Below are 14870 nucleotides of genomic sequence, written 5' to 3' on the forward strand. Positions count from 1 at the left end.
CACCACCTTCCTTTCCAATCCGCACAAATAAACAACATAAACACAATCAAACACCTTACCTTATTTCCCTTCCATCATGTTGCTATGACCTAGGTGCTATAGATTCTACGTTTTGTTGACATATACGAAAATAAAATATGAAATGTTTTGCTAAAAAAGTTAAGAAAACTCCCTCTGTTCATGTCACTGTTTGGTATTTAGCGTTTGTTTCAAGAAAAGCTGCCTTCTCTCCTGGTTCTTTGTCCTCGTCATTGATTCGCGGGACTGCATGTCTGTTCTTGTCTCCCTCATTATCTGCACTTCTGTGTACATGTAGTTGTTTGGCACTAGCAGCAGAACTTGCTGCGGGCGGAAGCTGGGCACCAATGTCAATGACAGTGGTAAACCCTTGCCGGGGCGGGTCACTTAATTGTCTGACAGGGTCAGGACTAGACAATCGAGAATCCAATTGATCGTCGGCAATATATTCATAGGGGTCCGACTTCTGCCTACGAATTGCCCTTGTCTTCTGCGCTTGATTTGGGTGCTGATTTCCCGGGTCATTGTCAGTGGCATGCTCTTCCTTCTTCTCACCACACAGTTCCGCCAGCATTTCCCTGATGCTGAGAAAGAGAGCAAGCATTGAGGAACAAAGCAAAGGCATACAAACACAAACACATATAAACAGAGAGAGAGGGAGGGAGAGAGAGAGAGGAAGGGAGAGAGAGAGAGAGAGAGAGAGTTAGAGGGAGGGAGAGGGAGAGAGAGACAGAGAGAGACACAGACACACAACCACACACGTACTCCCCACCCCACACACACACACACACACACACTTTATACACAACACACACGCGCACGCATGCACGAACGCACGCACGTACACACACACACACACACGCGCACACACACACACACACACACTTACTTACACACACACACACACACACACACACACACACAGACACGCACCGTATGCGTGCGTTTACGTCTATAGCAGTTGTATGTGCTTGACTTTCCCACACGTTATCACTAGAAATGAGTCGTCGTAAAAAAATCAAAAATAAAGACACATCCACTTGGGACACTTATTACTAACAAACACATACGCGGAGAAGAAATGTTCATATTTTGCAATATCCATCCAAGCACGGAAACACGACACTATTGTTTTTCTTCCAGGAGACACATCAATCAAACGTGTTTTTTTGCGCACAGCACACTCTTGTTTGTCCCGGTTAAAAACACAATTATGCAGACACTGTTTCCTACCTGTTTAATTGGTCCATGATTTGGGGCTGATTTGCGGAGTCATCGTCGGTTGCATGGTCGACACCCAGTCTCGTCAGCATTTTCCTGATGCTGAGAAAAGGAGCAAGCATTGACAAATAAAGCATATATACAAACACAAACACATACAAACACAGTCAAAGAGAGAGCGATAAAGAGAGAGAGAGAGAGAGAGAGAGAGAGAGAGAGAGACAGAGACAGACAGAGAGAGAGAGACAGAGAGAGAAATAGAGAGAGACAGAGACAGAGAGAGAGAGAGACAGAGAGAGAGAGACAAAGGATGAGAGAGAGATAGAGACAGAGCCATAGACAGAGAGAGAAAGAGAGAGAGAGAGAGAGAGAGAGAGAGAGAGAGAGAGAGAGAGAGAGAGAGAGAGAAAGAGTGAGAGAGAGAGATACAGAGACAGGAGAGAGAGAGAGAGAGAGAGAGAGAGAGAGTAATATGGGAGGAGAGGGAGAGACAGACAGACAGACATACAATCACACACGTATTCCTACGCATATACACACACACACACAATTACAAACACACACACACACCCACACACACCCACAACCACACAAACACACACACACACACACTCACACACACACACTCACACACACACACACACACACACACACACACACACACACACACACACACACACACTCATACGCACACCATTATGCGTGCGTTTACGTCTATAACAGTTGTATGTGCTTGACTTTCCCACACGTTATCCCTAGAAATGAGTCGTCGTAAAAAGATGTAAATTTAAGACACATCTTCTTGGGACACTTAATTATTACTGACAAACAAATAAGCGGAAAATTGATGTTCATACTTTGCAGTACATATCCAAGAAGATGTATGTATTATCTCCCTTGCACAGGAACACGACAGCACATTAATCAAACGGGTTTCTTTTGCGCACAATATGCATGGACTGTTTTGTACCTGTCTTTCCTTGGCCATGCGAAGCACCCGATTAAAAGAAGAATCAGTATGATGTGCACGATGTTCAAGATGATGATAGTGGTCAAGGCTCCTCTCTCCCAATCTGAAACTGCATACACATGCACTTTAAATGCATTGTAGCCGTGTGGCGATCTCATGTACTGTTGTCCCTCTCTTTTACTCCCTGTCTATTATCTTCCCCTGACCCAAGTTGTGTCTCCCGCTAGGATTATTGTGTGTTGTAGCTAATTGTAGGTGTGTATGGAGGCTGGTTTCTTATTGGTTGATTGTTTGAACGGGTGCGCGCGTGAGTCAGAATAATAGCGTGGGCTAGAAGAGTACCCGGTGTGATTTCGAAGTGTGAAGACGTGTCAGTGTGCGTATCTTGGATTGTGATGTTTTAGTTGTAGTTGAACGATGTTTGTGTTTCTGTAATAATCAATGCAAGTAGTGTAGTTTGGGCCATTATAACTGTATTTTGGCGAAGGAGTGATTCGAGGATTGTTTAGAGAGACTTTGTGTGTGTGTTCAGTTGAACAAACGTTTTAGAGCTGGGTTTATATCAGCGAAGTGACTTTCGACCGGGATCGTAATTCAAGTTCCGACGAGTTGTGTGCGGCTGTATATTGAGGAAGGAACTACACTGCTTTCTGGTGTCTGCTTTCTGGTGTCTGCTGTCTGGTGTACGTTAATTAAAAGTCACGTTATCGCAACCTCTGTCTTGGCGTCTCATTTATGCTTCCTGGCCTATTTCCCCCTTCCACTCCACCCTATCACACATATTGAGGGCACACCGAATACACACAATAATGCAAAACACATACACTGAATGATGTTTTTAGGAGACGTATCACTATGATGTTGAATTTTTTTAAATTAAAGTTGAAGTGCTCGGGTGCACTGGTACTTTGGCATATTTTATTAATATGTATCTATTATATGCCTATGGTTTACATTTTGCTATTTCGACATTGTTCTGTTAACACCCCCCCCCCCCCCCCACCGCTCTTTCTTTTACCAATTCTTTGATATATGACTAACTGTAATGCGGTAGACTGGGTATTGAGAATGAGGTGGTGTACGTATAGAAGCATTCCAAATAAGTCCCAGAAAACAGAACATAATTATGTTACGGCCAGTTTACATGTGATTTCTTCCAGTTACTATTCCCGTTGTTTGTAATTAGCATTGTGTTATAATTATCCTCAAATCAGTTGACCTGTGAGGTAGAAAGGGGCATACATGTTACGCAGCCACAATGAGCCAGTACTTGAGGCGTTTAACATACCTGTCGGCGTTCCCTGTTGACTTGACGGCATTGCGGGCTTGCATCTGTTTTGCGTCTTTTCTGCATCATAGAAACTATGATTATAGAGCATTAGCACACGTGTTTCCACATGTCTAGACTTTAGTAAAACTTCGCTAGGTACACAAACTGAGTAGTGTTGCATGCAAGACAGGTAAACTATGTAGTAATGCTCTATAACAGCGTTGAATCTGAACCATGATTTATTTCTGTTTGAAAGCTTATCTGAAAAGTGTATGTGCCATTACAGTAAATATAAATGGCTACATCATAATGTATATATTGAAAAGCAGAGTAAATCATGTTATAACACTGCTGTTCCTCCGTAGACACAACACCCTGTGCACGTCTATCAAAACCTCGTCCGTAAAACGCATAGCACGGCCATTAGCCGGGAATCACTTGTTTCTAATAAAAAAAAAAGTTCTGCCAGAAAGAATAATAAACAAATGCAGTGTATTCATTGATACAATCCTCCCACTCCCACTACAGCGCCCTCTATTCCTGTTTCTCCTTCTTCTTCATCTACGAATGATTGCAAGACTGAATTAAAGGTATTGCTCTCAGGGGCTTTTTCAGCTTTACCTTTTACCACGAGAGAGCACGTGTCGACTGTGGCATCATCTGGAGGCACGATACGACACGTGTAGACGCCAGCAAAGTGAGCGGTGGTGTTTGGAATCTCCACAGTCAGGCGATCTGTCACTTTATGGTTAAACATGTAGCCGTGCGCGACCAGGCATTGTGGTTTGTCGTCTTGTTTTGTCCATGAGCATTGGATAACATCCCTTTCTGTGAAAACAAAATTCAAGCAAGAGTAAGAAAGGAGACGCATACACGCGTGCATTTTTCCAAACACAAGCTTACACACCATTGCATACATAGTTATGCTCCACACACGCAGATACGTACAGTATGTGTACAACCATGCCTGTTACATAAACACACATACAACCATACATATATCTTAAATCTTGATTTGAGTCTTTATCTCGACATACACACCAATCTTGGTACACACACAGTTCCTAAACTGTCAACACTGCTTACCTTCGTTATCCCTTTCAGGCGAGGTTGGTACCATTGCAACATTGACCGACAGTTTGTTCGCTCCTATGTCTTTGTGGTAGTAGCATGTGACATTCGAAGATTCACCAATATAGGCTATCCCAGCATCGCAGGTAACTGATTGTTGAGCATGCCCATTGTCAATACCGAGCATGAACAATTGCAAAACGAGAACAGACAGTCCCTTAATGAGGTGAGCATCCATAGTTGCCCTGCAAAAGTGAAATCATCATCATCATTATCACCATCATCATCATCATCAGCAGCAGCAGCAGCAGCAGCAGCAGCAGCAGCAGCAGCAGCAAACAAACATGTGTGTGGTATTGCTGTTTATGCTGAAATTAAGTGTTACAGAACGTTATTTTACACGGGGTAGTACACACAAAACTAAACGTAGACCAAATACATGAAACAAACACGAACACATAACAGACTTTCGTGAAAGTCGAAACAAAATCAATACAGGTATTTCCGTGAACTGAGGAATCAATGGAACAACTACGTTGCAAATAATAACAATGTAGCATCGTTACATAAGTCATGTTATGAAATTAATTAGGTACATGCATCGACTGAAACGTGTAAAAGGTACAAACAAGGCATCAACAATATAAACATGTTCAGGCTAAGTGAGAACAAAATGTGCCATGTATAAGGAATGAGAAATATCTGTCTTTAAAAGTCTTGGCATTGACGGAATGTCTGAGACCGCTTGGAAGCGAATTCCAAAGATTAGTCCCCGAAAAGAGTAGGCTGGACTTAAAAAGATCTATACGAGGCCGAGGAGCATGCATTGTTGTTGGGTCTCTTAAATTGTGGGAAGTGAATTGAGAAGAAAGAGGTGCAGGCGCTCTTCCAATAATGAGTTTATGCATCAAAACGCCTTTATTGTACATGAGTCTTGATTTAGGAGGAAGGATGTTTAAAAGTTTATAGTCTTCGTTGGAAACCGAGACTTGTAATAAAATAACTTGCATTGCTCTTGTATGTATACTAAATACAGGTTTCAGAGTTTTTGCACTCGCACAATCCCATAGTGTTGATGCATAATCAATGATTGATTGAATGTGAGCGTTAAAGAAAAGTTGCCTGCCATGACTGTTCAAGAAGTGTTTTATTCTGGACAACAATTAAAGCCTCTTTGAAAGTACTTTACATACTCCTGTAACGTGATCAGTCCACGATAAATCGTTATCAAGAATAACACCTAGAACTTTGTGTTTATTAACTTCTTCAACAATGTGATTATCAATCGTTAAAGGTGGAAGTTTAGATTTTAACTTTTGGCGTTTTTGTCTGGTGGTAATAAGCATGCTTTTTGTTTTGTCTGGATTAAGAGCCATGTGGTTTAATTCGGTCCACTCTAAAAGCTCGTTAACACTTTCTTGAAGTTGTTTTGACAATACCTTCACATTTGAGTGAGAAGTGTGAATAGTGGTATCATCAGCGAAGAGTTCACAGTTACTGCTTATGTGTAGGGGAAGGTCATTAATGTAAATGGTGAAGAGAAGAGGGCCGAGTACAGATCCCTGAGGAATGCCGTAACCTACCGACTGCATGCTAGACATATTGCCGTTGGCGCACACAGCTTGTACTCGATCAGAAAGAAAGGACTTGATTAACGATATTGTATTATTTCTAAGGCCGTACAGTGCGAGTTTCCTAAGAAGTATGTCATGATGAATCACATCAAATGCTTTAGCAAAGTCAACGAAGAGAGCAGCACATAATTTATCTTCGTTAATCTTGCTCAACCACTGATCAACTAGAGAAACAAGTGCTGTGTGGCATGAATGAAGAGTTCTGAACCCCGACTGATTTGGGTGAAATAAAGCATTTTCGTTAAAATGTGACATAATAAACTTGTTAATATGTTGTTCCAACGGCTTTGATAAAACCGATAAAATAGATATTGGCCTGTAATTGGAGGGTTCTGTTTTAGCCCCTGACTTAAAAAGTGGAATAACTTTAGCCTGCTTTAACACAACTGGAAAATAACACTTGTCTGTACAGAGATTATACAGGTAAGTTAAAGAATCAGCAAATACAGGGGCTGCTAATTTAAGAATCTTCCCGTCCAGACCATCAATTCCACGGGTTCCTGTTTGCTTGAGGTGCATGAGTGCATGACATACTTCTGTTACAGTAATAAATGGAATGTTTGATTGCGACATTATATTTTTAGATTCACAAAAATCTGTCAGAATCTTCAAATCATTTAAATGAGTTTTGTCTTCCGGAACGACTTTCTCGGCTATGTTAGACAAATGTTTATTCAGTTCCTCGGAGGATATGTCTTTAACGACAGAGCATTCGGATGTTGATTGTTTATTTGTTAACGCATTTAGTGCCTTCCACATTGACTTAGAATTTTGTTTTGATGATGTAAGTTCCTGGAAATACTTTTTCTTTTTCCATCGCTTCATAGATGTAACTTTGTTTCTCTGATCTCTATACTCATTTTCCAGCCCTCTTTTTTTCAAAATATCGCGATAATCCGCTACCTCTTGCAACTCTTGATGAAACCATTTTGGTTTCAATTGATGATTAACCCTCTGGGTTTTCAATGGGGCATGTTTGTTATAAACCTTTAAAAAAGCATCATGCCAATATCCAAAAGCTTCATCCGGATCAGTCAAATTATAAACATTTTCAAGTGGGGAGTGCAACAAATCCTCAAGAAAATCGTCCTTATTAAATTTTGAAAACGAACGATATGTTATTGTTTTATGACCAGCGTGAGGGACTTTTACACCTTTACGGGACCAGGTGACACACACGGGGTAATGGTCACTGCAGCCGTGTATTGGAACACAAACTTCAGCTATATGGTGTAAATGATACATACATGGTCAATAAGCGTTTTTAAAGTGTTTGTTACCCTTGTGGGGGTTTGCACAACCTGATTTAAATTATAACATTCAATAATATCTAACCATACTTTATTTAGTTTAAGTAAATCAATGTTAAAATCACCAAGGATTACTGTTTCTCTTCCCTCGAGCAAAACTGCGTCTAACATGGAAGGGAGATTATCCCTCCAGTTCACTCGTTCAGATGGGTTCCTGTAGCAGAAACCAAGTTGCATCGCTGGGGCTCTTTTTAATATTACTTCTATCCATACTGATTCAACAGAGTGTTGCTCTAGGTGGGTAAGGCGTGTAAAAGTTAAGGATTCACTGATAATCCAGTTTCTGTGTGTGTCTGTGCATCTCTGCGTAAAATGACATAACCCGGGATTGTGAGCTCAGAGTCTGCTACTTTACTCGACAGCCTAGACTCTGACAATCCAAAAATATGAAAAGGTTTACCAGAGTTATACAGGATTGACGAGATGTCTGCTAGCTTATTAATGGCATGATTTATGTTTAGGTGTCCAATTCACATGCCCTCTTTTGTGGGCCATGCACTGCGCCCGTTCATCATACAATAGGGTTAATCTGTCAGTAAGACAATTACTTAAACATACAAAAGAAGAAATACACAACAAAATCTGAAGAAAAATAAGATAAATAAAAATAGTAATGACACCGTTTATATAATGATATTTAAAAGAAACCGCAACTGAAAACGAAGTACGTATAGGTAATTACGTCAGTTGGCACGTCAAACCGGAGTTAGCAACAGCTCTTTTTCTCTTCGTTCAGGCACTCAGTCTATAATGAGGTGAAAGAGAAACTTGGAAAGTCCGTTTTAGTCCCAAGCAGAAGAAAATTACATCTGTGTCTTTGAACAATACTGTGTTCTGCTTCCTTAGGCTAGCAAGAAAAAACATGTATTAAGTCCTTGAAAACGTCACTGCTCTTCAAAACGGTGCACAACTTCGACTGTCCTTCCAGCATATGAATATGACACCTGTATCAAATTAAAAATACTGTTTCCTGCTTCCTGCTGTCATTCAGACAATAGTGAGTCCTGCTTACGTAGCTAGCCAGGAAGAAAAGTATACACTGAGTCAATGTTCTTCAAAACGTAACATTACGCCGTGGAGACACTAGGGAGATTTAATAAACGAAACGTCGGGACGTTTCGTTTTGAAGTTGTGGTAAACGTCATCATTTCGGGAGTCTCTCGCTGGAAAGGTGAAGGTCAACTGAAACGGAACGTGGAACGTCAAAACGCAGTCACGTTTTCCACCCCCAAAAAACGAACAATATTTCGTCAACTTTTGTGAGTATTTTTGCACACTAACAGTTTTATTTGTTGGCCATTTTATGCATTGCTAGATTCATCAACCCTTTCACAGTCTTTCAGCGCTGAGAATGTGTTCATTGGAGGTAGACAACTGTTGTGAACTGAAATATTTTGAAGGGTGCTGATCCTGGTACATTTATCCAACTTCATGGTGAAGAAAGCAAATGGCGAAGCAGAAGTAGGTCATCGCATCGAATTTTTATTCTGGCTTCGTATGTGATTTTGTATAAACAAAGTCTGTGTGATTTATTTGGACTGAAAATAATCAAAGTATGCCCGATTCTGGACCACCTCCTAGGGTTTTTTTTCCATTCTGATCGAGGACAGACGTGATAATTTCACTTGAAGATTTATCGCCCTTCCTTCATTCCGAAACGAAACGTGAATACATCTAAATCTTGTCTGGGGCCTATGCCGTCTCGTTTCACGTTCCGTTTCGCGGGGTGACTCATTCACCAAACGAAACGAGCTGCAAAACGAAACGTGCTGTCCTTGAATCTCCCTAATTTTAAAGTTCACGCGAACATCAACTATGAGTATAATCGTAGTTGATAAAACTGATGAAGTATAGGAGGCCGTGTCTGTGCAAACACACATTCGGCTGTGGGTAGATGTCAATACTTTTTTTAACAGTCAGCATGTTGTTCTGGCACACGCGCACATACACACACACACACACACACACACACACACACACACACACACACACACACACACACACACACACACACACACACACACACACACACACACACACACACACACAATTGCAAGAAATTTAACAATATTAGAAAAAAAGTTAGTAGAAGAAGAAGTATCAAACTGTGACTTAAGGAAACCAAGCGATCTGTTATTTAAAAAAGACGAAAAAATTCAAAAATTGCTTGGAGCCTTTGTTTTTAATTGTTTCAATATTGAATGAAATAATTTGTACATTATTTATCCATTCATTTATTGTACAACTTGTGTCAATATCCTTAAGGGTTGATGACAATAAATTCTATTCTATTCTATTCTATTCTATTCACACACACACACACACACACACACACACACACACACACACACACACACACACACACACACGCAGAGAGAGAGAGAGAGAGAGAGAGAGAGAGGAGAGAGAGAGAGAGAGAGAGAGAGAGAGAGAGAGAGAGAGAGAGAGAGAGAGAGAGAGAGAGAGAGAGAGAGAGAGAGAGAGAGAGAGAGAGAATGACAATGACAATGACAATGACAAATTCTTTATTTATGAGGGTAGTGGCATAAGCAAACAGGTGCTTTTTTACATCCAGCCCTCGCTCATGGGAGGGTTTAATCCAATGATAATACGTTTTAAAAATGTTGGAATATCAATTAAAGAAAGAGAGAGAGAGAGAGAGAGAGAGAGAGAGAGAGAGAGAGAGAGAGAGAGAGACAGAGAGAGAGAGAGAGAAAGAGAGACGAAGAAAGGCACATACAGACGTGTAGACTTAGACAATAAGTGATACAGAGATAGAAAAGGAGATAGAGAACGACATAAACAAAACCAGAGAGATAGAAAGAGAAAGAGAGAGGCAGACAGACAGACACACACACACACACACACACACACACACACACACACACACACACACACACACACACACACACACACACACACACACACACACACACACACACACACAGAAACGCAAACACACACACACATACACATACACAGACACTCACACACACACACACACACACACACACACACACACACACACACACACACACACACACACACACATATATATACATATATATTATATGTATGCACAATCTAAAAGACTAAACTACAATGTCACAACTCTCAAGCATACACACACATTAGGTTAACTGTTAGCTGTTTCTAAAAATATCCTGTCATTCCAACTCCACAAGCAACGTTAATGCCTAGTTGTCTGGGTCACCTTTGTATTACTTTGCCGAACCAGAACCGCTGTCTTAAAACATGATACCTGCCATGAGTCGATGTGTATTTTGATCTCTTCTAATAGCAGAACCAATCAAAATCAATAAACTGGTCTCACCTGATAATCAGTTTCGTCACTCGACCGAAGCAGGTATTTGTACCCCCAAAAGCGTCACATAATGTAAACGGGTAGCTGACTGAAATAGTTGTGACTAGATCGGCGGTATTTCCCGGGAAAAAAGTATTTGCAGAACAGTATGTCCAAGGCCAGATAGGAAAAAGGCGCTTAGTTTGGGAGTTTAATGCACAGGGAATACTCCCGGGCAAATTTGGTATCATTTGAAAAATAAATGCATATATATTTTAAAACAACCTTTCTAGGTACCCAAAAGTGGCAGTAGCTATACGCAATTGTAAGGCAAAGTAGCCCAGTTATTTTGAAAAAGGCACTACAGAAGAAAAAAACCCCACTTTGTTATGAAAAACAGCGATCTCAGCTTACCCGCAGGCGGCAGAGTAGATATTTCCAAGTGAACTATCAAGTAATTAGAAGGTGTTAAACAGCAAGTAAAAATATTGTTTGCATGCAACACATAGGAGCACCAGGAGGCCTTGCATTTCAGAAATTGTGTAACGCCACGTCATTTTCACTTGTTTTGATAATGTCAAATCTTCTCAAAGACGTTGTGTAAGCCACAATCTAATCAAAGACATATCAGAGGAAAGTGCATTCAACGGGCTTTTTGTTGCAAGTACCTGTGATGAGATATCTCATAAACACTAAGTGTGAGAGTTCATTTCCGAAGTACACCCCCTAATTTTGTAAGTCAAAGTTATGTCATGAAAGCCTTTTAAGAGGCTCTATGCCAGGTAAGGGTAGAGTGTAATGGATCTAACATGTACGTTAATACATAGAGAAAAATGCCTGCTCTAAGCGTAGGGGCAAACGTTATACAGATACCTGTGAAGAAATGTATGCGCGAGACGATAACTTTGTGATGAGTCTCATTCAGACACATTACCCCTTTAATTGCGTATCCTTACATTTTCAGGCAGTGCTAGTTTTTACAAGAGTTGCATTTGAACCTCCAAAATGCCCGTAAATATGAATTAAGAAGATAGAATGCATCTGTGATTGACAATGTGCGCCATATTTATTGAGCATTCACTGAAAACATCGTGTGCATACCGATTTGGGCGGTTTTACGTTTCACTGAAGGAAAAACTGAATTTAGTGTGTTATACAAAACTCTCTGGGTAACACGATTTACATAGAATAAAACAAGTCGCGTAAGGCGAAAATACCATATTTAGTCAAGTAGCTGCCATTTTTCAGCAAGACCGTATACTCGTAGCATCGTCAGTCCACCGCTCATGGCAAAGGCAGTGAAATTGACAAGAAGAGCGGGGTAGTAGTTGCGCTAAGAAGGATAGCACGCTTTTCTGTACCTCTCTTTGTTTTAACTTTCTGAGTGTGTTTTTAATCCAAACATATCATATCTATATGTTTTTGGAATCAGGAACCGACAAGGAATAAGATGAAAGTGTTTTAAAATTGATTTCGACAATTTAATTTTGATAATAATTTTTATATATTTAATTTTCAGAGCTTGTTTTTAATCCGAATATAACATATTTATATGTTTTTGGAATCAGCAAATGATGGAGAATAAGATAAACGTAAATTTGGATCGTTTTATAAATTTTTATTTTTGTTTACAATTTTCAGATTTTTAATGACCAAAGTCATCAATTAATTTTTAAGCCACCAAGCTGAAATGCAATACCGAAGTCCGGGCTTTGTCGAAGATTACTTGACCAAAATTTCAACCAATTTGGTTGAAAAATGAGGGCGTGACAGTGCCGCTTCAACTTTCACGAAAAGCCGGATATGACGTCATCAAAGACATGTATCAAAAAAATGAAAAAAAGTATGGGGATTTCATACCCAGGAACTCTCATGTCAAATTTCAGAAAGATCGGTCAAGTAGTTTAGTCTGAATCGCTCTACACACACACAGACACACACACACACACACACGCACACACGCACACACGCACATACACCACGACCCTCGTTTCGATTCCCCCTCGATGTTAAAATATTTAGTCAAAACTTGACTAAATATAAAAAGTACAATGTATACCATGTAGTTACTGAATGTGGGTTGAGCTTGCGGATTATTGTTTGACAGACAGACAGACAGACAGACAGACAGACAATCAATCAATCAATCAATGAGGCTTATATCGCGCATATTCCGTGGGTACAGTTCTAGGCGCTCTGCAGTGATGCCGTGTGAGATGAAATTTTATACGGCCAGTAGATTGCAGCCATGTCGGCGCATATTTACCTTTCACGGCCTTATTCCAAGTCACACGGGTATGGTAGACAATTATTAACTGTGCCAGGAAAGACCCTTTTGTCAATCGTGGGATCTTTAACGTGCACACCCAATGTAGTATATACACGGGGGGTGGTTCGGACACCGAAGAGAGTCTGCACACAAAGTTGACTCTGTGAAATAAATGTCCGCCGAACCTGGGATCGAACTCACGCTGACAGCGGCCAACTGAATACAAATCCAGCGCGCTACCAACTGAGCTATATCCCCGCCCCATAGAAACATCCCGATTGTGTACTTTTTGATGTACATAAACACAGATAGACACCCCCTCCACATATTTTTTGATGCACAGGAACACAGACAAATCATCGTGCATGTTCTCTCAGTAGGGGGTGTAGGGTGGTGGGGGAGGGAGATTGGACATGGGGGAAAAGTCCTGTCCGTGGAGGCTGGGCGGGGGGATAACCAACAAGTTCTCCGTATCCACGTTGAACTGGTCATCCAAGATGGCTCTGGCCGGAGCCGGTTCTGCGTCCACCACTTTTCGGCGCAGACAGTTGAAGGCCACTGCGATGACGGAGCAGGCCCCTGCCGCTGTGATGAGATAGAAACTGACGTCAAAGGTGACCTTGACGTTGTCGTTGTGGGGGATGCTGGGATTGTGCTGCAGGTCCAGGACATCCACCGTGGCCCAGTACAGGAACGTGATGATCCCCACACACACCAACACTGTAAAAATATTGAAAACTGCACTTCGGCGAAGCAGCTTGAAGAGTCGATGTTCCAGGCCAACAAGGTCAAGGCTGAAGCTGATGAGCGAGGTCAGTATGGCCAGGAAGGTCAAAGCAATGATGATCTTGAAGATCATCACCACTCTCTCCGTCACGCAGTTCACCAGACGGTCAGTATCTTCTGGACCGTTACGGTACTCGGAAATCACTGTGACCTTGTGGCCAACGCTGGGGTCATGAGTGACCATGTCTCCGAAGTAGAAGAACTGCAGTGCCCCCAGATATCTGAGGCTTTCCAGACCAAAGGGGGGTCCACCGTTGTTACCGCTGGTCAGCTGGCTGCAATGTCCATCATCGATACGGATCCAGCTGGGCTCTGCCAGCGCTGTGCACAGAATCACAATACTGATCATGCTGCACAGGGCTGAGGGGAAATTACTCTCGCGCTGCTTATGGCTCTGGCGGCTTTGATGACGGCTCCCACGGCGACCGGAGCTCTGAGAGTGTCGTCGCCGACTGCGAGATCTCCCACCAGAGCGCCCGCGCCTGGAGCTGGAACCTCGACTGCGACTGTTTGTGTCAACGGTGGGTGCGGTCGCTGCGGCGTTGTCGTCATTGTTGTTGCTGCAAGGGGAGTCAGGGTCAGAGCAGGCACTGGATAAAACCAGGTTGGACGGGACAGACAGACAGACAGACAAACATATTATATCTGTATTTGCCTAGTTTTTCCCTTGTCTGTCTACACACACACACACACACACACACACACACACACACACACACACACACACACACACACATCCGCACACATCAGCACACACACACACACACACACAGAGACAGACAGACAGACAGACAGACAGACTGACACACACACACACACACACATCACACACACACACACGCGCGCACAAACAAGCACAAACACACACACACACAGACACAGACACACACACACACACACACACACACACACACACACACACACACACACACACACACACATACACACGTAAGCGCGTTCACGCACACAACAAAATCGAATACTTCTGAAGACAAAACGGAATGAGACTACACAGCA

At 41.8% G+C, this 14870-nt stretch overlaps 1 protein-coding gene across 1 annotated transcript; it reads right to left on the minus strand.

Moving 5' to 3' along the window:
* Window positions 1–178: 178 nt before the first annotated feature.
* Window positions 179–10940, minus strand: LOC138974511 (uncharacterized). Its single transcript, XM_070347227.1, has 7 exons — window positions 10829–10940; window positions 4566–4795; window positions 4101–4307; window positions 3498–3557; window positions 2210–2318; window positions 1252–1341; window positions 179–602 (listed from the first exon to the last, which is right to left on the minus strand). Exons 2-7 carry the CDS (start codon window positions 4786–4788, stop codon window positions 179–181), a joined length of 1113 nt encoding a protein of 370 aa, XP_070203328.1. The 5' UTR covers window positions 4789–4795; window positions 10829–10940.
* Between the last annotated feature and the right edge of the window lie 3930 nt (window positions 10941–14870).

The sequence above is a fragment of the Littorina saxatilis genome, linkage group LG8, assembly GCF_037325665.1.
Source record: "Littorina saxatilis isolate snail1 linkage group LG8, US_GU_Lsax_2.0, whole genome shotgun sequence".
NCBI classification, from domain to species: Eukaryota; Metazoa; Mollusca; class Gastropoda; order Littorinimorpha; family Littorinidae; genus Littorina; species Littorina saxatilis.